Here is a 22,055-nt window from a genome sequence, read left to right as displayed (position 1 = left end):
CATAACTTGTGACCTCTGGCTTCTCCATCCATGCACACAGATTTTGCACAGATACAGGGAACACACGTACATTTTCAGGCACACACGTACACCTAGGACCCCTGTCCACAAGGTGGGGGCAGTCAGCCTCAGGGGCAGAGAGGGGAGCCAGGGGGACTCGAAATGGAGAGCAAGGAAGTGGACGGAGCTGCACCCCATGAGCTGAAGGCTCCTCGGTAACCCCTTCCGGTCTTGTTCTCCATCCTCCCAACTCTCCAGTTGACTTTTTTTTCTCTCTCTTTATTTTTTTAAATGTTACGTTAAAAAAATATATAAGAGGTTCCCATATACCCCCACCATCCTAACCCCACTCCTTCCCCATCAACAACCTCTTTCATCATCGTGGCACATTCATTGCATTTGGTGAATACATTTTGGAGCACTGCTGCACCACATGGATAATAGTTTATATTGTAGTTTACACTCCCCCCAGTCTACCTAGTGGGCCATGGCAGGACATACAATGTCCAGCATCTGTCCCTGCAGTACCACCCAGGACAACTCCAAGTCCTGAGAATGCCCCTACATCACATCTCTTCTTCCCTCTTCCTGCCCTCAGCAGCTACTGTGGCCACTTTCTCCACATCGATGCTACAATTTCTTCCATTACTAATCACAATATTTCCATAGTACAATATCAGTAAGTCCACTCTAGTTCATATTCTATTCCTCCTTCCTGTGGACCCTGGGATGGTGATGTCCACTCCACCTCTATATCAAGAGGGTCTTAGATTTCTCATGGATGAGGAATCTCCTGCTTCCAGTTGTAGGCACTCTTGGTTCCCTGGTGTGGTGGTTGATCTTTCTCACCTCCCTGTTAACTGGCTGGGGTAAGTCCAATAAACCAGAGGGTAGGAATTGCAAGTCTGCTGAGGCTCAGGGCCTGGCTGTCACATGGACAGTGCAGAGATCCAGATCTCCTGCGCATACACCAACCCCAGTGCCAACCACAGGTCCAGTAAAAGTGACAGAAGAGGCATGTGTAGTAAGGTCACATCTGAGTCCAACTCCATCACACTCAGGAACACAGACTCCAAAGTAGGGCCCACTGACGTGGCACTGAACTCCAGAGCCATCTGCCATGACCCATGGACTTGTTATCTCATGTTAGAGGAAGATCTGAAAGGACATACCTGGTGTCAGGAACACTGAACAGGTACCACCTATTCTCCATCCAATTTTTTAAACATCTAAGAAGAAATTCTCTGCCTACCAAACCTATATCACTTGGCTAGTACGCTTGTATTAGAATACTATATCCCCTTAACTGTTTTCATGAATGCAAACACAAAGGAATGGCTGCACATTTCCCTTTTAAGCTGTTTCCCTGTTGCTGTTTTTAAGTTAAGTACCAAAGGGTGCCAGGCTCTTTCAAAAGCCAAGCTGTAAAACTTCTGGAAGCCTACTGGAGCTGTTACTAGAGAGACAACTTAATAGCAGAACCTGAACAAATAGCAGCAGAGAGAGGCAAAACATAGGACTGATGATTAAATGGCTGTGAAATTCTCTTCTGGGTGGAAAAAAATACTGTCGCAGTCTCTAGATACAACTGGGTTTTGTTGCATTAAACCCCTTACCAAAAAGAGGACATAGGGGCCCGGAGAGATTTTTCAGAAACAAGTTGGGAATCTAGGAAGGGATATTAATTCTTTCTCTCTGGTAAGCAGTGAGTTATAACGCTCATGTGGAAGCATAAGCCCTTTTGCAAAGTGCTCCCCTTAATCGAAGATGCAGAACCCAGAAAGATTGGGTGGGCCTGGGCGGGCTCTTTCTTGACTAAGCCCAAACGAACAAAATCTTTCCCAGTGAGTCTGAAGTTGGTTTTCCACTCTGTGTGAAAAAACACCAGTGTTAGTTAACAAGGGATTGAGAAAAAAATAGAGATCGTTGGAAAAGATGCCAAAACGCACCTAGATTTCAAGAACATGGAAGTAGTAGAATGATTATTTTAATAACTTGCATCATAATAGAGTGGTAAAATGCAGTGGCTTATACTCTCTTGATGCTGGTTCACTGTGCTATGGAAAGCCCGATTGTTTGAGATAGGAAGTCGTGTGCCAAAACATTACACCCGGGCGCAGCTACCCAAATTTCAGACATAGCACTTTGAAGGAGGGACACTTCTCTCTTGTTGGGTTTGCAAACCCAGACATGAAAGTGATTGCAAATGTCATAACAAATGATGAAGGCAAATGATACTTCAAAAGAGGTGATTTAAGTACAAATGCACACCACTATTACAAGGTGGTAAGAATATAGAGGTGCGTGGGGAAAATACAATTCCTGTAACTTATGGGCTATAGTTAACAGCCATATTGTAATATTCTTGCATCAATGTCAAAGAAGGTGCTGTGTTAATAAAAAGGGGGTATGGAAAAAAGCATTCCAAATGCCCACTAAAGACTATAGTTAGGGGTAATAGTTTGATGGTATTCTCTCAAATGTTCCACAACAATGCAAGGTGTTGGTGGAGGGGTGATGGATGGGAATTCTGCACATTACACATGATTGATTTTGTATAATAAATATATATATATACATGTGCAAAGAGGTGATTTAAAATGTTCAACTCCTTTGAGGGAATGAAGGCCATTTTCTTATTTAGCCTGGGTAAAAAGACAGACACCCATCTCACTCTGCCCTAGGTGGTAAGCCACCCGTCCGGGGTCCTAGAACTTCGCATGAAGAAGCGCAATTTTAAGATGGCCCCTGGGCAGTACGTCCTCCTGCAGTGCCCCTCCATATCCTCGCTGGAATGGCACCCCTTCACCCTCACCTCTGCGCCGGAGGACGAGTTCTTCAGCGTGCACATCCGGGCAGCGGGGGACTGGACGGGGGCTTTACTGGAAGCCTTTGGAGCGGACAGACAGACCCCCAGGGAGCCCTGGAGCCTGCCCAGGTTGGCGTACATTTCCTTGCTATGCGTAAAGTTGGAATATTGTAAAAGGGAGGTATTTCGGGACATCCACGTGCTACCAAATTCAGCAGTAATCTTCTCCCAGACTGTAAAGTCGAGTCCATTTTTTTTAAAACCTGAGGATCTATAGGAAAAGAATAACTTATATATACCACTAACGAGCGATGTGGTTGATGTGGGAAAGTGTGGGGGGGGAGAGAGGGGGTATATGGGAACCCCTCATATTTTTTAATGTAACATTTATGTAATCTAAAGCTTCTTTCAAAATAAAAAAAAAAGTAATTAAATAAAGACTAACTTTAGTAGATTTCCAGGAGAAGCAAATACACTTCTTTTGAGGAAAAAAACAAATGTTTGGCTAAGTCAGATGAGTCCGGTTCGAGGGAGAAGGAGGATTTCGCTATCCCGGCTGCCGGCGCATCACCTGTTAATTACGAGCAGCCGATAAAGGTCAGACAGCTCTGAACGTTTTGCTGTCACAGTCTGAGGTTTTTAGACTCTATTGGTAAAGTGTGAAGAGTTGGATCTTCATAACGATTCTTTGCAGTCAGGATTAATCCGACCGGCCCCGTACACTGGAGAAAGCTGAACCATCACCGATGGAAGCTCAGAAAATGATAAAGTGCTCGGAAAGGCAAGAAAGTTGGTCTCGTTCATCAGTTCTGCATGGGTGGATGCAACGAGTACCAGTTAACGTCCAGCTTGTCCCAGAAATGCAGAGAAGGCAAAGCACCGCCTCCATGGCCCGCTTTATTGACTACGTCCTGATGGACTTACAAACAGTGTTAACATGCAGCATCCGCCCCGTGAACGGTGTGGCAGTCTACCGGAGCGGCCATGCAAGCTTTGCTACCAGGGCGCTGGGCAGGGGGCGAGCCCGAGTAGGGGAGACACACGACAGAAGCCCGTGTGTAATCACCGCTCCTCGGCTTCTTTGAGCAAACGATGGCTTCAAATCTTAGGACCAGCCGTGCGGGTCAATTCCCATTCTTACTGTAGGATTAGCCCTAAGCCCAGGCATAGAACCCCGACAAAAAACAGGAATACAAAAAGAAAAGATGGGGAAAACATTTTGAAAGCAGTTGAATTTCAAAAGAAGCAGCGAGAGATGCCCATTTCAGGACCTGGGTACAGGAACTACCAGGCAGTGGGCTCTACTCACCCGCAAGGAAGCCTGGGGGAGCTCTGCCAAAGTGCACGCAGCACGGCTGTGTCTGAGAGAGGGGCAGCATGTGTCCTCCTCTGTCTCCAGGTTCTACAGCCGTGCCTGACATGCAGCGGGTGCCAGCACATAGTAGGTACCCACACACAGTAGTGCCCGCATGCAGTAGGAGACTGCACACAGTAGGTGCCAGCACACAGTAGGTGCCTGACAGGCAGTGGGCACTGGTATGCAGTAGGTGCCCACATGCAGTAGGAAACTGCACACACTAGGTGCCCACATGCAGTAGGAGACTGCACACACTAGGTGCCAGCACGTAGTAGGTGCCCACAGGCAATAGGTTCTGACATGCGGTAGGTGCCTGACATGCAATGGTTGCCTGATATGCAGTAGGCACCGGCATGCTGTAGAGGCTAGCACTCAGTAGGTGCTAGCATGCAGTGGGTGCCCATATACAGTAGGTGCTGGTGTGAAGTGGGTGCCCATGTGCAATAGGTGCTGGCATGCAGTGGGTGCCCATATACAATAGGTGCTTGTGTGAAGTGGGGGCCCACGTACAATAGGTTCTGGCATGCAGTGGGTGCTCATATGCTGTAGGAGACAACACACAGTAGCTGCCCATATGCAGTAGGTTCTGGCATGCAGTGGGTGCCGGCAAGCAGTAGAGGTCTGCATTCAGGAGGAGCTGGCACACAGTAGGTGTTCACATGCAGTAGGTGCCCCTGTGTGGTAGGTGCCAGCATGCAGTAGATGCACACATGCAGTAGGAGCCAGCATGTAGTAAGTGCACAGTAGGTATCTGATGAAGAAATGAATGAATACCTGGATCCAAAAAGGATGTTTTGCTCGAGCTTATATTTAAGGCACAGAATCTCACCAGCTTATCTCCCCTGTCCCCCTTTCCATGGATACTGAGCCAGCAATGTGGCCTGGGCTTGCCCATGTGGGTGAAGAGGGAGTCTCGTGCCTTCGTGCCCACACACGGCAATAAGGCTCCGTGTGTTCACACACCCAGTACGAGCTTCGTGCGCTCAGGCCAGCTCCAAGTCAGGGGCCAACACCTGCAGCGAGACCTTTTGCTGATGGTGGGAAGAAGCCGTACAACAAAATTGTAAGGCTCCGAGTGCAAATGCTGCAGATCAGCAAGAAAAGTAGGAATGCACACACCAACTCAACACAATGGATGACTGCTTCCCTGGTCCCTCTGTCCCCTTGGCATTGCCAGGCTGAGGCCATCACCCAGTTGCTAGATAGTTTCTGCTTGGTGTGTTTTCTCCATCACCCTTCCCGTTCACCAGGCAGTGTTTCAGCGGGTTCCAAAGCTTTCTCTGGGTGGAATGCATCATCAGCTGCGGGTCCAAAGCCGTCTCCCCGAGGAGGCACCCTAGCACCTGCTCCCGGCCGCCCAGCGCTCTGTCAGCCCTCTCAGGAGCTTTCTCACCGAAGCACCCCAGAACTCAGCAGGGTGGGCTTCTGGGTAGTCTCTGCCCAGATGCCCCCTGAGTGAGGATGCTCCTTCCACCTTACATAAAGCAACGACCCCCCGACAATGCTCGGCCGTCCCCATTCTCCGTACCCAATGCACTTGTCCCCTAGTCTTTACTGCCACCTGGCAGGCTCAGCACCTGCCTGTTGATTTGCTGACCCTACATCACGAGCTCCGGGAGAAAAAGCAATTTATCTGTTCGGCTCACATCAGCACCCCCAGTGCCTAGCACAGTTCCTCACTCTTAATAGATGCTCTGTACCTACTTATGGAATCAGTAAAAATGAGCTGTTGTAAGCCACGTTCTTTCCCTTAATTTGCTGATTTGGTGTGCCCTCTGCCTCTACGTATGTGTAGGCATGCTTATTAGCAGTAAGACGCAAATAAAACCACCAGAATGTGTTTAAATCCTCAAGCAACATAGGAAGAATCAGAATTTCCCTTGGGTGAGTGTTTGGCTCATTATTTTTTGATTTTGAATTAAATCAAGCATGTTGGGGAAAGCACCATGTCTTTTGACTGTTTTGGACCCAGAAAGGATATGATTCAGCTCCAGGAATCCGTGAGGATGGGAGTGACTGAGAAGTCCAGCAGGAGAAGCAAACGTTGGCAGGGAGCAGGGCAGTAAGGAGGAACAGATGTGAATGCCAAGCCTTGTCCTTCCAAGGTCAAATGGAGGAATTGTCCACAGCCAAGACCTGCGTTTCCAGTAATTTAAGCTGAGGCTCCAGAGACAGACAACCTAGGTTCAAAACCTAGCATAATTTAAATTAATGAGCAATCTTGGGGAAATTACTTAATGCCTTGCCTCTGTTTCCTCATCTGTAAAATGGAGATAATGAAAGTAGTAGGGCTTTCTGAGGGCTAAATGTGATAACTCCTATGAATAACGTAGTGTAAGTGCTCAACAAACGTTAGCTACTGTTATTATTAGCAAAGTGAGAAGCTTTACCCATCACAGAGATGTTGATGCAAGTGATAATTAAATAGGGGAATCACTCAGGTGAATCAGTGGTCCTCAATTCAGAGAAGATTGGAGGCTGTAGGGGTGGGTGAGGAGAGACTGCAAAATATAAGCATTAATATGTGGCTGCTGGAAAAGTGAAGCATTTTTTAAGGTGCTTTATTAGAAACCCTGTATCCAACAAGGAGGTGATGGCTAAATTGGCATGAAAAGCAAGAATTTGTGCAAAGCAGGCAGATTCAGGATTGTGAGTGGTTTGAGAAATGGAGAGGTTTGGGTCCGAAAAGAAAAACTGGGGTGTCATGACAGTTGCAAGCAACTATTTAAAAGCCAAAAATGCAAGGAAGGAAAAAGGTTTGCTCTGTGTTTCTCAAAGGAGGATGAGCTGGTAAGAGTTGTCAGAAGACATAAGAAGAAAAACTTTCTAATAGTTAGAGCTGTCCATTTAGATGGAAGGAGATGCTCTGAAATTGAACATCAGACCATCATCTGATCACAGCTGTGGAAGGAAGGGTTACTCTGTTAGTGGGAGAAGTGGGGCCATACATTCTCTACCACCGTTTTCTCAAGTATGTGGAAATCTGCTTTCTTGCATATCTGTGTGGATTATATGATGCAATTTTCTTAGGATTTAATTGATATCTTTTTAAATCAGTGTCAAATAAATCTTAAATACCACTAATTATAAAAACAATTAACAATAAGACATTTTGATCTGTGGGCAATTTGATTTTCTTTTCTTTCTCAATTCCCTTTATCTTATTATTTATAAAATTATCTACTGTGAGCTGAGATACTAACCCTTACTGGTTAATGACCTTTTATTTTGATTCTTCCATTTCCATATATCAATATGTAACAAAGCGTTATTGATTAAAATTAACTTGAAGAGAGTTAATTTGAGTTATTAAGAAGTCTGGCCTATAGAATATTTTTTTAAAAACCCAATTGAACTTTCATGAACAATAGGAATTGGTTATGAACAACTTAGAAACCTTGTAATTAGCATATCTTTGTTCTTATGTAAATGTGTTCTTCTGGAAGAGTTGCAGTTATTTAACACATTCTGCTGACTAAATTATTTTAAATATTCCCTTTACAATTTATTCAATGAATTATTATTGAACAATTCTATCCTACAGACTGTTGTGAGGCGCTGGGGTACAGCAGTTAATAAACACAGGCATGACTCTCACCTCTGTGGACCTTATAATCTAGTGATATAGACAGACATAAATCAAATCACACAGACACAGCTGAGATACTGCACTTGAGGACTGCAGAGGAGAGGTATATAAATTATACAAAAGGGAACGAAACCTAGGTTATGTGTTTAGGAAGGGTTCTCCAGGGAAATAATAATTAGGATAAGACTTAATGAGAGGGTAAATATTAACCAAGTAGGGGGCAGAGGAGAAATTAGAGCAGAGTGTTCCAAGTGAAAAAAATGAGTCATGTGCAAAGGCCCTGTGGCCGAAACTAGGGTGGAGATGGGCGGGGGGGTAGATAACGTGTTTTAGGAAATGAAAGAAAAGCCAGTTTAGGGAACTAACTGGTAATGAGAGAAGGAAAAGAATCCAGAGGCCAGTCCATGCAGAGCCTTAGAGAAACTGTATTTATTCAATGAGTATATTTTAACCTTATAAGAAAAACTTCTTAAGCAAAGATAAAATCTCAGCGCAGCCTGCCCCTGGCTTAATTACCAGAGCTTTTGAGTTACCATGATTTAAAATAATGAGTTTTAGACATTCCACATCACTGACAAATCACTTCAAAATTGTCCTTGTCCCAAGTGAATGGCTTCCCTTAGTCTAGAATCATGGGACGTGTGGCCAAAGGAAGGCAAACAATGGAGAATTCCACCAGGAAAAGGAGAGAGAAACCTTCTAAACCACGTTGCTGCTTCTGCTTTTTATCCTTGACAGCAGCTGAATTTTTTTAAAAAATGACCTCTCGCCCCAGGCTTCCTGATGCTTGGAGCCCAAGCAAGCCCTAAGAAGGGCAGGAAGGGCCAGCAGCTGTCCTCCCAGGAGTGGCTCCTGAGCACCAACGCCCAGCTGTCACCTGACCCTCCCGCGGGGCCCCGGGGGGACATCCCCGGTACGGTGGCCAGCGTTGCGGGCCTTTGCAGCCACATCCTACAGAAAGCACCGGCTCCCCGTGACAGCCCACCGATCCGCTCTGTGCTTTCAGGCTGGCAGTGGACGGGCCATTCGGAGCGGGTCTCACCGACGCCTTCCACTACCCCGTGAGCGTGTGCGTTGCCACGGGCATCGGAGTCACCCCCTTCGCCGCGCTCCTGAAGTCCATCCGGTACAAATGCGGTCAGCCCCAGGCCGAGCTGAAGCTGCGCAAGGTAGGGGAAGACCCGCGCGTCAGTGCCTGGAGAGGCTCGATATCCTGGTGTCCATCATCCGCCAAGTCTTGGGGAGGATTTTAATTAACTACGAGGGATAAACTCGAGGATCCTCAACTATACTTATGTTCCTAAAAATCTCCGTTCGGTATTACATTTATGGGAAGGGTTATGTCTAATCTTGTTAAAGATGACAAGACATAAATTTTATTGCTTCATTGCCATTACAGGACATGTAATGGCTCATCTCGGTAAAATATGGCCCTGCTACAAATGGCTCTGTGCCTGGGCTGCAGTTCGTGGAATTAGCAGCCAGCACTTTGCTCAGTCTCTTCAGCTTAATAACACAGTTGCAAGCGTGCAATTCGGTATCTCCCTCTCATGAACAGTGGGTCTTAGCAAGAAGCCAGAATGCCACAAAGAGTGTCCCCTGCCTGCTCACTCTGGCATTGCCCTCAGCGCCAAAGCTCCCTTCTGTCGTTTCTTCCACGTTCTCATGCTAGATGCCTCCGTGATCCCCTTCCATTGTGTGTCCTAGCTAGAAATGCTATCCCCATGCTTGGACTCTTGGGACCACCAACGGGAGCAGTGCCCACATCCGAGAGGGGTCAGTGGAGCCTGGGCTCCTGTCCTGGTCATGCCGTCTTTTCTCTGCTGGGCTCGGTGGGCTGCAGCTTCCTCCTCTGTCAAAGAAGGTGCTTGATGGGTCAACTTGCCCCAACGTGTGTTCTGTGGAATGTCAGTCATGGGAGAGAGAATTCTGTGGTCAAACGCACTTAAGAAATGTGACTGCATTATACTGTTCTAGAAGATTCGCAACATCCCTTGACCCATTAAATCACTTCCGTAGAGGAGAGCCTCCTGGAGCTCACCAAGCGCTCCCATGCTCATTTCACCATGGGCTCGCTCTTTCTTCAGGGAACATCCGGGGCAAAGATGGGCTGGACATTCTCTGAATGGACATTCCCAACTAGGAAATAAGAGTAAAAATAGTGACAGGCACTTGCTTGACACACGTTTTCTCATTTGACTTACACAGTTTTCCACCAACATTATAAATGTGACAATATATGGTGTATTAGTCAGCCAAAGGGGTCCTGATGCAATGCACCAGAACTTTGTTAGCTTTTATAAAAGGTATTTATTTGGGGTAGAAGCTTACAGTCACAAGGCCCTAAAGAGTCCAACTCAAGGTACTATAAGGTACTTTCTCACCTAAAGTCTATTTCCATGTGTTGACGCAAGATGGCGGGCAACATCTGCAAGGGTTCAGCCTTCCTCTTCCCTCTTAAGGCTCTGTGGTCCCAGCTTCTTCTGCTCTCATTCTAGGCTGGCTTAGGGCTCTTCTCTCTTCCCCAGGGCTCGTTTCTTTCTGGGCTCAGCTGCTCTGGTCTCTTCACAAGGTCAGCTGTAAACTATCAGGCTCATCTTTCTTCCTGGTGCCTGTCCATTGGAGCACTCTCTCTTCCTGTGTATCTGCTTCTGTGTTCTCCTTCTCCTTGTATGTACTTCCCTATTTTGATTGAGCATCTCTTTATATAGCCCACAGCTGTAGGCTCGCTGTAGGCGGGCACTCAAAACAAGTCACCTAATGACATGGTCAAAGAAAAGCCCTAATCTTGATTTAATAATGTAAAAGTGAAACCTCTGAATCCAATACAGTCTAATATGCCCAGAGGAACAGACCAGTTCACAAACACAATCCAATATCTATTTTTGGAATTTATAAACAATACAAAACTGCCACACAAGGTGTGCTTTCCAGGTAGGGAACCTGAAGCCAGGAAAGATGGAAGTTACTTTCCGGAGAACACACTGATAGTAGAAGCAGAATCAGGACTCAAACACATGGCAGTCCAGCTCTTTCTATGCTGCTAGCTAGACTTAGACATGACACCCACCGGGTCCCTACAGCCCTGGCATGATATTGTGGACCTGGTCAGAGAATCCGCCTGCTCTAGAAGCAAAGCTGTGGGTGCATCTGCTCTCCACGCAACAGGGGAATAAGAATCATAGTCCAGGAAGGACTTCGGATACCCTGAGACAAGTAATGTGAAAATAGCACCGTGTTGATCTGTAGAGAATGGCATAAATGTTAATTACATCTACGAAAAGATGCAAGTGGATTACTATTACACAACTACTACTGACAGCGGGGTTGATAAAGCAGCAGGAGGCGAGGCGTTTTACAGGCACCGTGTCCCCTCACCTCCATAAGGTGTTCTCCACTTTCATTCCCCTTCACAGATGAAGAAACCGAAGCTGGACCAGACAGCTAGGAAGGAATGGTAGGGCCATGTCATGGTCACAAGAACCCTCCCAGATAGGTGATCGCCTCAGTTTACCAATGAGGCGCCTGCAGCACAGGAAATACCAGAACTAGAATTTGAATCCAGGCCCTTTGAGTACCAACGCTCATTTTCTTTGCTCTGCACCCAGCCATGCCCTGCTGTTTTGTACCCAGTGGACCCCACAGGGATGGTTTGCTCCTGTCCATGATGATTACTACCCCCTTCCTAAGCTCTGTCTTTCTTTTTGCTGTCCACCAAGTAAAACTACTTCCAGACGTGGCTCTCCTCTCACGGCTTCCAGTATGCTGAAGCCCACACCATCAGTGGTGATGGACCATGCGTCTCACTCACGCATATGCTCAGCGAGTGCTTGCTCAGCACCTCCTGGGTGCCAGCCCTCTCCTACTGACAGGAGAAGTCTCTCCCCACCAGCCTCCCACCTCTCTCCACCTCCCTTCCACCTCTGTATCCTCTTTCCAAGTCATGCCTCTTTCTTCTTGAGTTAGAATTCTCACAGGGTCTTATCCTCTTGACAGATGATGAATTTCTTGAGCATATTTCTCTGAACATCTTCCCAACACTTCATGGAAACACCTAGGTGGCCTATAAATGTTGACTAAATGAGTGGCTGAATGGACGTCTGCATGCCAGAGGAAAGAACAAATGACTTCTGTAGCATTTTCTGTAAAATTGTAGATTGCTAAGCTTCATCCATATTTCTGTTATTCAACCCAAAAGCCTGTTTGTGTGGTAGCTTTAGAATGAAAATAATAGACTCCAATTATTTTACTACAAATATAGGGGGGAAATCCTCACAAGAACCCACTCAATCATAAAGAAAAATCCACACAAGAAGCCACACAATCTTCTGACTTCTTTCTTTTCTACCTTCCCACTGTTCCAGTCTTACTACTGCCTTCTCTTCCACCCCTCCACTGTTGGTTACTCCTGGGCCCTGACTTTGGGATTTCTGATGCTGTTTTAAGGGAAAGGTAGTATCCACAAAATTAAAGGAAAAAAAAGGGGATTGAGGGGGAAGAGGCTGTGGCTCAATGAGTTGGGCTCCTGCCTACCATATGTGAGGCCCTATGTTCGTGTCCTGGGGCCTCCTTGTGACGGCAGGCTGGCCCACACCCCACGGAGAGCCACTGGCTCACAAGTGCCACGGAGCGCCACCCAGCCCACAAGTGCCATAGAGAGCCAACTCATCAAGGTGACCCAACAAAAAGGGAGACAAGCAAAAACACAGAAGAGCACACAGCGAATGGACACAGAAACCAGACAACAAGCAAGCCACAAGGGGTGGGGGAATCAATAAAAATAAAAATATAGACACAGAAGAAAGAACGCACAGTGAATGGACACAGAGCAGACAGCAAGCAAAAAGCCATGGGGGGGCAGGGAGGATAAAAATAGGGGAGGAGGAGGGAAGCATGGGTCTCTATTCTAAGAAAACCAAAAACCTACACATGGAAAGAGAATACAATATGCTTTCATAATTTATCAATATTTGAACAGATCTCAGCTGAAAATCAACGTAGACATAGTTGTGGGTGGGAGAAAGGAAGCTCTAAGTGTAGAATCCTGCAATAACCTGAAGGTCGCCATCTCCAGCTCCACACCTGACAATGATGGTCAGCATCTGTACAAAGAGCAGAAAGTCATCACCCAACATCCACCGGTGGCCCCGCCACCAAGTCTGGAACATGTGCTTCTGACATCCCCTCCAAAGCTCTTTCAAGAAAGAAGTGAGTGGGAAACGGACTTGGCCCAGTGGTTAGGGCGTCCGTCTACCACATGGGAGGTCCGCGGTTCAAACCCCGGGCCTTCTTGACCCGTGTGGACCTGGCCATGCGCAGCGCTGATGTGCGCAAGGAGTGCCCTGCCACGCAGGGGTGTCCCCCGCATAGGGGAGCCCCATGCGCAAGGAGTGTGCCCTGTAAGGAGAGCCGCCCAGCGCAAAAGAAAGTGCAGCCTGCCCAGGAATGGAGCCGCACACACTTCCCCTGCCGCTGATGACAACAGAAGCGGACAAAGAAACAAGATGCAGCAAACAGACACAGAGAACAGACAACTGGGGGAGGAGGGGGGAATTAAATAAATAAAATCTTTAAAAAAAAAAAAAAAAGAAAGAAGTGAGTGATAGAAGTTCAACCACCACACCAGGGAGCCAAGAGTGCCTACAACTAAAAGCAGGAGAATTGCATCCAGCATCCATGTGGAATCTAAGCCCCTCTTGATATAGATGTGGAGTGGACACAACCATTCCAAGGTCCACAGGATGGAGGAATAGACTATGGATTAGAGTGGACTTACTGATATTCTATTCATGAACTATTGTGATTAGTAATGGAAGAAAATATGGCATTGGTGTGGAGAAAGTGGCCATGGTGGCTGCTGGGGGTAGGGAGTGGGAGGAAGAGATGTGATGTGGGGGCATTTTCAGGCTTGGAGTTGTCCTGGGTAGTGCTGCAGGGACAGTTACTGGACATTGTATATCCTGCCATGGCCCACTAGGTGGACTGTGGGAGAGTGTGGGCTATGGTGTGGACCATTGACCATGAGGTGCAGCGGTGCTCAGAGATGTATTCACCAAATGCAATGAATGTCTCATGATGATGGAGGAGATTGTTGTTATGGGGGGAGGAGTGGGGTGAGGGGGGTGGGGGGTATATGGGGACCTCATATTTTTTTAATGTAACATTAAATGTAATTTAATTTAATTTAATGTAACATTTAATGTAACATTAAAAAAATAAAGACAAAAAAATAAAAAATAAAAGGCATCCAAATAGAAAAAAAATAAAAAGAAAGAAAGAAGCGAGTGTTTCGTGCTATTCAGAGTTTAGGCTAAAAATTACACTTGACATGCAATTCTTTAGAGTCTCCTTCCTGCAGAGGAAAAAGTTGGGGAAGCGCCTCTGTTTCCAACAACTTCATGTTTGTTTGAGCCCAGCTGTCAGGAGACTTGTGTACCTAATATTTGTCAGGACCGCCCGTGCGCTTTTGAGATGTAAACGCCACCCCTTCCTCTAAGCTGTCAGCCTCTGTGTAATTTTTCAAAGTGAAGCAGAGCTAAGCAGTACATAGTTATCTAACACGAGCTTCACAATTATAGATCTGGGCCACAGCGTTCAGATTTTTTCCCTTCTGCAGCTAGGAAAGGAAGGGAGCAGCACAGGGCCTTGGGGCTGGCTCTCAAAGCCTAAATGCTTAACTACGATTTGGTGGGATTTTCTCCCCCGTGTGTAAAACGCAGATCGGTTTAAAGGTAGACATTTTTACATGTGCATCTCAAGTAGCAGGTCTACAGTAAAAACATTGGCATTGAAGTTTTCTCACTGGCTCCCATTGCAAACTTTGTCTTCTTGATCCTTCTCTTCTGCCATTTCTATTCTAGAAGACCATTTTAAAGTCAATTGCAGAAATCCCACCAGGACTCCTACCACTTCCCGGGGACTAAGAGTTGTGCTTTCTATGGAAGCTAGCGCTTTAAGATTTCTTTCTTTCTCTCTCTTTTTATATTATATTGGGGTGGACAAAGGGAGGGACCTAACTAGGAAGACATTTCCCAAGAAGGCAAAATAACAATAAGTATAATAATGGCTTGCTGGGAAGAGAATGGGGAACATTGTGATATATTAAAGGGAGATCGTTGACCCAGCAGTGAGAGCTGAACTTCACTTAGTTGATGGCAGTGGAGACAGGGCGTTCCTTTAGGACGAAGGAAGCGGGTGTGCGTGGCTGCAGGGTCTCCGGTGATGCCATATGGGAGAAGCAGAGCGCCCAGGAGTAGCAGTGCCCCGCAGAGAGAAAAGTGCGGTGCGTCCCGCCTAACGGGTATGATTAATTCTGCATCACACTCAATTTGTGAAACGCGCTCTTGAAAAAAAAATTAGGACAGTTTGCTTGTGCAAACTGTCAAATTGATGAATGAAAGAGGTGCGTGTGAATGGGAAGGGAGGGGGAGGGCTGCTGACATAAATATATCGGCTTACACATTTTACTTCTTCCCAATATCAACAGCCGTGTAGGCAGAACTGTGAGAACTGCCACCTGGAAGATGTGGTTCATTTTCTTAATTGCATATGTAGTCTTCAGACCACAATAAAATAGATTACAGAGAAACAGAGATAATCTCATTTCTCCGTGAATTGTCTTCCTTCATCAGTTCAATAATATATAACCGTGATAATGGGTGTTTACGGTATGTCCTGTGCAAAATGGCCTTTGGGTTCTTAACCTAATATGATCAACAGATAATCCAAATAAAAAGACAGCATGGGCCAGTGGGAACGAGGGAGGGAGGCCAAGAAAGAAACCAAAATCCATACTCTACTTAAATATATTAATAAAGCACAGGAGGACCTGCTCTCTTTCCTAATGAATGAAAAATGCATTTAATTTAATCTGTTTAGTTTGAGAAATTATTTACTCTCCCTTGGCCTCGCGCTGGCGCTCTGGCTACTCCTGCAGGTGGCCATCTGTGTTAGCACCAGGAACGCGGCGAGAAACGGAGCTGGGGAGGGCAAGGCCACTTGTCCACGTGTGCGCTCGCCTCTCCTCAGGTGACCCGGGGCACTCACCACCCTTCAGGCGTCACCACTGCCCTGCGCGGCGACGGCCAGGATGGAGATTTTTTAAGTCTTTGTTTGTGCACCACTGGCCTTCCATGAGTGCAATCTCATAAAAGATTCAAATATGGAAATAGTCAAAAACTTCCCTGTCTCCACCTCCCTCCCCCTGCCCGGCTGCCACTGCCATTACTCCCAGGGGCTCCCCATTCAACAGCTGAGGGTGCACTGCTTCATTCCTTGCCAATGCAATTACAGTGCACACCCACCGACACACGTGGGGGGGCATATTTTTACATAAACGGTGTATGTATGCATGTGTATCTAGACATGGATGGATGGTGGATGGATGGATGGATGGATGGATGGATGAATGGTTGGATGGATGGATAGATGAGAGAGAGAGAGAGAGATAAAAAGAGATCTGCAAGTGGTTGTTGTTTGTGCTGCTTTTCATTATTGCATGGCTTGGAGCATTTTCAAAGTCAATACATAATGACCTACTTCATTTTATTTAGTGCCTTCAAACTATTCCATAGGATGGATCTCCCACAATTTATTTAATCAGTCTATTACTAATGAATGTTTCGGTTGTCTGACAAGTATAATTAAATGTAATTAGAAAAAAAAAAAAAAAGCAAGGGCATAAAAAGGCCAGTCCTCGATCACAGAGCAAAGTAGCAGTGTAGTTCAGAAATAGTTAACATTAAGGAGAACGATTTTAAGGAAAAGTCTTAAGGCCTAAGAATTATTGACAAAAGCTGCTCTCCCTCTGATGATGATTAACCGAATAAAACAATTCTATAATTTTATCTCCCAAAAGGAGACCCAACTGAGAGTAAAAGCCACACTAGGAAGGCTTCTTAGTAAGAAGAAACATTTGTTTCAAAGAACTTTCTTGCTACTGCATTCATCCAAGATTACTTTTACAACAACAGCCATGACAAAGCAAAACACAGGACAAGAACAGCTGCCATTAATTAAGAATGCACTATATTTTCTGAGTATCAGTCTCAATCTTGATCTTTTCAAAAAACAAGTTCTCTTTTTACAAAATAATAATAAACCCCCTAGGGGAAGTCCCTGTCACCCTGCTTTTTGGGGCGGAGCTTCTCGGGACTTCCACCAGCTCTGCCACCTCGTCTGTACGACGGGGGAGCAGAGGTCCCCACACACCCTCCTGCCCTTTCCTGGATGGGGAGGTGTCCTGGCACCCCTAACCTGCTTCCGTGTGGGTTTAGCGCCCCAGGGAGCCGTGGGGTACACTTTGGCTAATGACAGAGCTCCTCTTTACCAGGTACGCCTTTTTGATCTAAGCTGAGCATTCACCATCTCAGTGATTCTGGAGGAACCGCTGCCATCACGTCAAGCGAATGCCCCCCTTGGTTCCGTAATATAAACCTGGTATTCTCTGTAAGCGCCTCCAAATATCCAGGACCATAATAGGAGCTAACATCTCATGAGCACTTCAAGTGTCTGCCAGCGGTTGTGTTAAATGCTTCAATAAACCACATCCTCTGAACGCCCATAGCGACCCAATGAGCTACTGTTGTGCTTGTTGCCATTTTACACATGAGGCCATCTAGGTGCAAGGTAAACAAGTTTCTCCCAGTTACGCTTCTACCCAGCTCATGCATGGTGGAGCCAGGAATCACCAGCAGGTGACTTGAGCTCACCGTCTTTAATTCCGACACCCCATCACACCCTAAAACCTGCATCCCCATGTCCAGTTTCCTTCTTTGGAGGGGTTCTGCGCCATGCACAATTGAACAGATAAATAGACTTTTTGCCCCCATGTCATGCTCATGAAATTGATCTTGGATCTCCAGAAATAGAGCCTGTATCTGTGAGTCCCCTGCCTGTGTGCATGGGAGGGCAACTGAGGCAGAAGAACCCACGTACACCCAGCATCTGACCCGAGAGTTCAAACTCCAGGAGCACAGGGGACCGGTAGCCCTTCGTATTTCATTTTCCAGAACTGTTTATCAAAAAATGTCACAGGTCTGTTTCCTCCTGGCACTGGGTCCAGGAGGAAACCTGGAACACAAGCTGCAAAATTTATAAGAAGCCCAGGCTGAGGGCGATCCAGAAAAGAGACCTGAAAAAGAAAAAATGTCACTGCTATGAAAGGTCAGAGCTTTTGTTATTCTACAGAGGATGACTTTCAGTTTAATAGGAACCTTAAAAGTAATCTCAAGGTTTGGGGTTCTCCACATCAGCTCCAGAATTCCAACAGCCAGCTGTCCACGTCCATGTGGGGCTATTTTAGTTTTGGCTACGGAGGAAAGCGCAGAGCGCAGAATTGCAGCCTCTTGTTTGGGGTCCTTGGTACTTGCTCCGCCATCGGCGAGGTCCATCCTCCTGGAGGAAATGCAGAGGTGACCCTCTTCTGGCCTTGCTCAGCAGGTGTGCGCCACCATTAGAGAGATGAAAGGCGGTCAAGGTAAACACCCTTCTCCTTTGTTTAAAGTCGCCTTTTTTCTTTTCCTGCCTGAAGCCTGTCATCTGAGCTGTTCATTTTCCCTCCGTCGCCTCTTGCCCCAAAGCATCTCAGTGTCACCTCTTAGTCAGTTACGGAGGGGGAAATGCACAAAACCTTTACAAGAAGCAGAAAGTACAAAAGGTTCGACCAAGCCAGGAACACTGACGCACAGCTCTGCCACCAGAGAGCAAAGGCAAGATGCCTCCTGGTTGCAGAGAGCAACTCCAGGTTAAGATGGAAATGGAAAGTTTTTTAAAAAGCACAAGTTTGGTCTATTATTCATAAATAACTCTATTTTGTATAGTGGGTGGCACTCAGTGATTGAGCTCCTGCTCCCCATATGCGGAGTCCTGGGTTCAATCCCCAGCACCTCCTGAAAAAAAAACACAAAATACATGCATACATGCATAATAAATTTTATGCATGTTCTTTACAGGAAGGGAAATAATAGAAAATAGATCGAATGATGTTCGTTCTCTGCCAAGTGCCAGCATTTATGTTCTTAGCTAAAAGAACCCACCAAGAGCAGGACAAACAGGGTGGTGTGTAGATGAGCTGTGCGTTAAATTCACCTGCACCCGGAGCAAAGCAAATTGAAGGGCGAGCTAAGGTTTTCAGGACTAACTGTGATTAGACAGTACAGGAACTGGAGAGCAAAGGAGGGCGGCGTTCGCCTCCAGTGTAGGATGAAGAGTCAATGTCCTAATTATTAACAACTCATCTCCGTTCATCCGCTCTTGGCTCCCATCCCTCCAAGCCCCAGCAAGAGGGATCCTTCTGAAACTTGCCTCCATACCCCCACCTCTCTCAGAGTAAAGGCCAGTACCCCATGGTGACCCCAAAGTCCTCCATACCCGCACCTCTCCAGCCCCGTCCCTGGGGCCATCCTCTGCTGCTCTGCCCCTTACATGCTGGACTCTGGCCACATGGACCTCCTGGCTCTTCCTGGGAAGTCCACCTCTTGTTCCTCCCACCTGTCCTGACCACTTGACTCTCTCGTCCCCTTCAGGTCTTCCCTCAACTTCCTGGACCACTCTACGTCCTATCTCTGCCCTTCCCAGCCTGCCTTGTTTTCCTCCATAGCAGTTGACAACACCTGACGTATTTTGTAGTTTACTTATTTCTTTCTTGTCTTTCTTCTTCATCTAAAATGTAAACTCCTGACACAGGGGTTGTTGTTCCTCTGAGGCACCATTGCAGCTCCAGAACCTAGAGCAATAATTGTCGTAGTTGGATTGCACATGCTTGCTGAACCGGCGGGTGGATGGATGGACATGACTGCAGCTCCTGTGGGTGGTTCACGGGGCTCTTCACAAGAGGGAATCAGGGGCTCAGGTTTACATCATACATCTGCAGCCTGGAGATGCTGTGTCTACTCGTACCTCCAGGGCGTGGACTGCTGACCTCCAGGGTGTGGGCTGCTGACCTTCAGGGTGTAGATTGCTGACCTCCAGGGAGTGGGCTGCTGACCTCCAGGGTGTGGACTGGTGACCTCCATGGCATGGACTGCTGACCTCCAGGCCATGGTCTGGTGACCTCCAGGGGATGGGCTGCTGACCTCCAGGGGATGGGCTGCTGACCTCCAGGATGTGGACTACTGACCTCTAGTGTATGGTTAGTGACCTCCAGGCCATGGACTGGTGACCTCCAGAGTGTAAACTGGTGACCTCTAGGGGGTAGGCTGCTGAACTCCAGTGTGGACTGGTGACTTCCAGGGTGTGGTGTGGTAATCTCTGGATTGTGGGCTGTTGACCTCTGGAAGGTGGACTGATAATCTCCAGAAGGGGAGGAGGGTCAGGCCCCCCTTTGGGGGACAGAGGCCTCACCTGCCCAGGTGCATGTTGAACGTGCTCTGGCAGCAGCTAGCTGTCCAACAGATAGGGAGCTGCCAATTCTTGAGAAACAAGCGCTTCCCCACTGACTCTTCCGGACTGTGCACAGTGGAGCTCCACCACCGTAGCCTTGAAATACATTCTGAGTTTTTTCCTCTGAACTTGGTCTTGTGAATTAAATCTTATCTATGAGTTTTATTATAAGGTCATGAACTTGCAGGCTGGCTGGCAGAGGAGGGAGGGCAGGGGGCCTGGGTGACCATCTGAGAAGGTGCTTCCCAGTGGGATACACCGGGGGTCCCTGGAATGGAGACCAGTGCCCTCATAGATCTTGCTAAGCCTTGGGCCTGTCTCTTTGTGGGTAAGACTGTGAGAAAAATCTGGAAAATTAGTCCATCTGCCCATTATGATTCCTTCTACATACAGTCACCTGAAACTCAAAGCACAACACCACACTTTTACGTTAGCATACTCAGCCCGCTTCTTGTCTCCTACACTTCACCAAACACAGAAAGTTTTTGCCCCCAGTTTTAAATAAATAAATACATGAAAGATCTCCCCAGACATCGTTTCATCATGGCGCTTGACGCACAGGCGGCGCCCGGCAGCTTTCTTGGGCACGGACGTGTCTGGCTGAGGAGAGACTTGTGGCCAACGTGGCTCGATTCTGCAGTTCCCATAATCTCCACTCCCCAGAGGTGGCGGCCGTGGAAGTGGATTAGTGCGCAAGCCTTCGGGGTCTCTGGAGGATGAGTTCAAATCCTGGGCTTAGTTCCTAAGTAAAGATGAAGGGGTTTGGTTTACCCCCTTTGGGGGCTGTGAAAGGCACGGCTGGTTATGATGATTAATCTGGTTCTGACGAGGCACGGCCAGAGTGTGCTCATCCCAGAACCTGGCAGCCCACCAACTCTGCCTCTGAATTCACTCTGGGCTTTTTCAAACACAATGTGAATGTTTTCAAAAAAAAAAGCGCAGTGTGGCCATTTGTTCCCTGGCAGAGGGAAGCTTGCTGTTTTGCCCAAGTGCCCGTTTGGGCACAAATCATTTAAATGGGGATAAAGCAGCCTGCGATTAGCAACACATGAAAAGAGGGACTGATCGTTGTTCTCTTGCCTTCTTTCTCAACAGGTGTATTTCTACTGGATTTGCCGGGATTCGAGGGCTTTTGAGTGGTTTGCTGAACTCTTGCTCTCACTGGAAACGCAAATGAATGAGAAAGGGAAAAGTCAATTTCTGAGTTATCATATATTCCTTACTAGCTGGGATGAAAATCAGGTATTGATAAGACTCTAAAAATGAGCAGTATCACCTGACCCGTCTAGTAATGGAGCAAAAGGAGGAGGGATAATCTCAATAATGAGCTGTACAGTTATCTGGTTGAATGGAAGAATTATTTTTATGTAATTCTTTTATATAAAACCAGATTAGATGAACTATTTCAAATGTAGCAATGAAAGAGCTACAGGGGTAGCAAACAAAGAGATTGGTTAAGGAATAACCATCCCAAATTTGGAAATCCAAGATAAATCATGTCACTAAAAGTTGCCTTTGTCATTTTACGAGAGGCATCAAGTGAATGTAATTGATTGGCTGTATCATCTAATTAAGTTCCTAATTGGTCCTGGTTCTGCCCTTTGAGCTGTTCAAAGTTAAACTGAAAAAGTTTCCAGGTGTTTACATCCAAAATTTTGTATTGTAAAGTATGTGATTTTCCACAGAAAATAATTATTATGAAAAAATAAATATTATGAATTGGCAATTTATAGAACGCTCTCTTTCTCGTAAGGAGCTCCTTTATATTGTGTGTGTATATTTTTATTCATCTAAGATCAAGGTGATCTGATGTTTTGGCAAGTGTTTTAAAGTGTACTATATTAGTGAAATGCTATGGTTGAGTTGACCAAAAATAATGCATATCAAAATAATGCATTTTGGTAGTATTTCGATGTTGA

At 46.5% G+C, this 22,055-nt stretch overlaps 1 protein-coding gene across 1 annotated transcript in view; it reads left to right on the top strand.

The window, feature by feature from the left end:
* The window catches only part of NOX3 (NADPH oxidase 3), a 62,459-nt gene that overhangs the window by 25,788 nt on the left and 14,616 nt on the right, over positions 1 to 22,055 (top strand). The window contains exons 9-11 of the mRNA XM_004452644.1: positions 2,685 to 2,938; positions 8,762 to 8,924; positions 21,232 to 21,378. Coding sequence (XP_004452701.1) covers positions 2,685 to 2,938; positions 8,762 to 8,924; positions 21,232 to 21,378 — 564 coding nt within the window. The remainder of the gene's footprint in view (positions 1 to 2,684; positions 2,939 to 8,761; positions 8,925 to 21,231; positions 21,379 to 22,055) is intronic.

The sequence above is a fragment of the Dasypus novemcinctus genome, chromosome 28, assembly GCF_030445035.2.
Source record: "Dasypus novemcinctus isolate mDasNov1 chromosome 28, mDasNov1.1.hap2, whole genome shotgun sequence".
Lineage (NCBI taxonomy): Eukaryota > Metazoa > Chordata > Mammalia > Cingulata > Dasypodidae > Dasypus > Dasypus novemcinctus.
The sequence above is the reverse complement of the archived record's forward strand: the minus strand, read 5'-3'. Positions and strand labels throughout refer to the sequence as shown.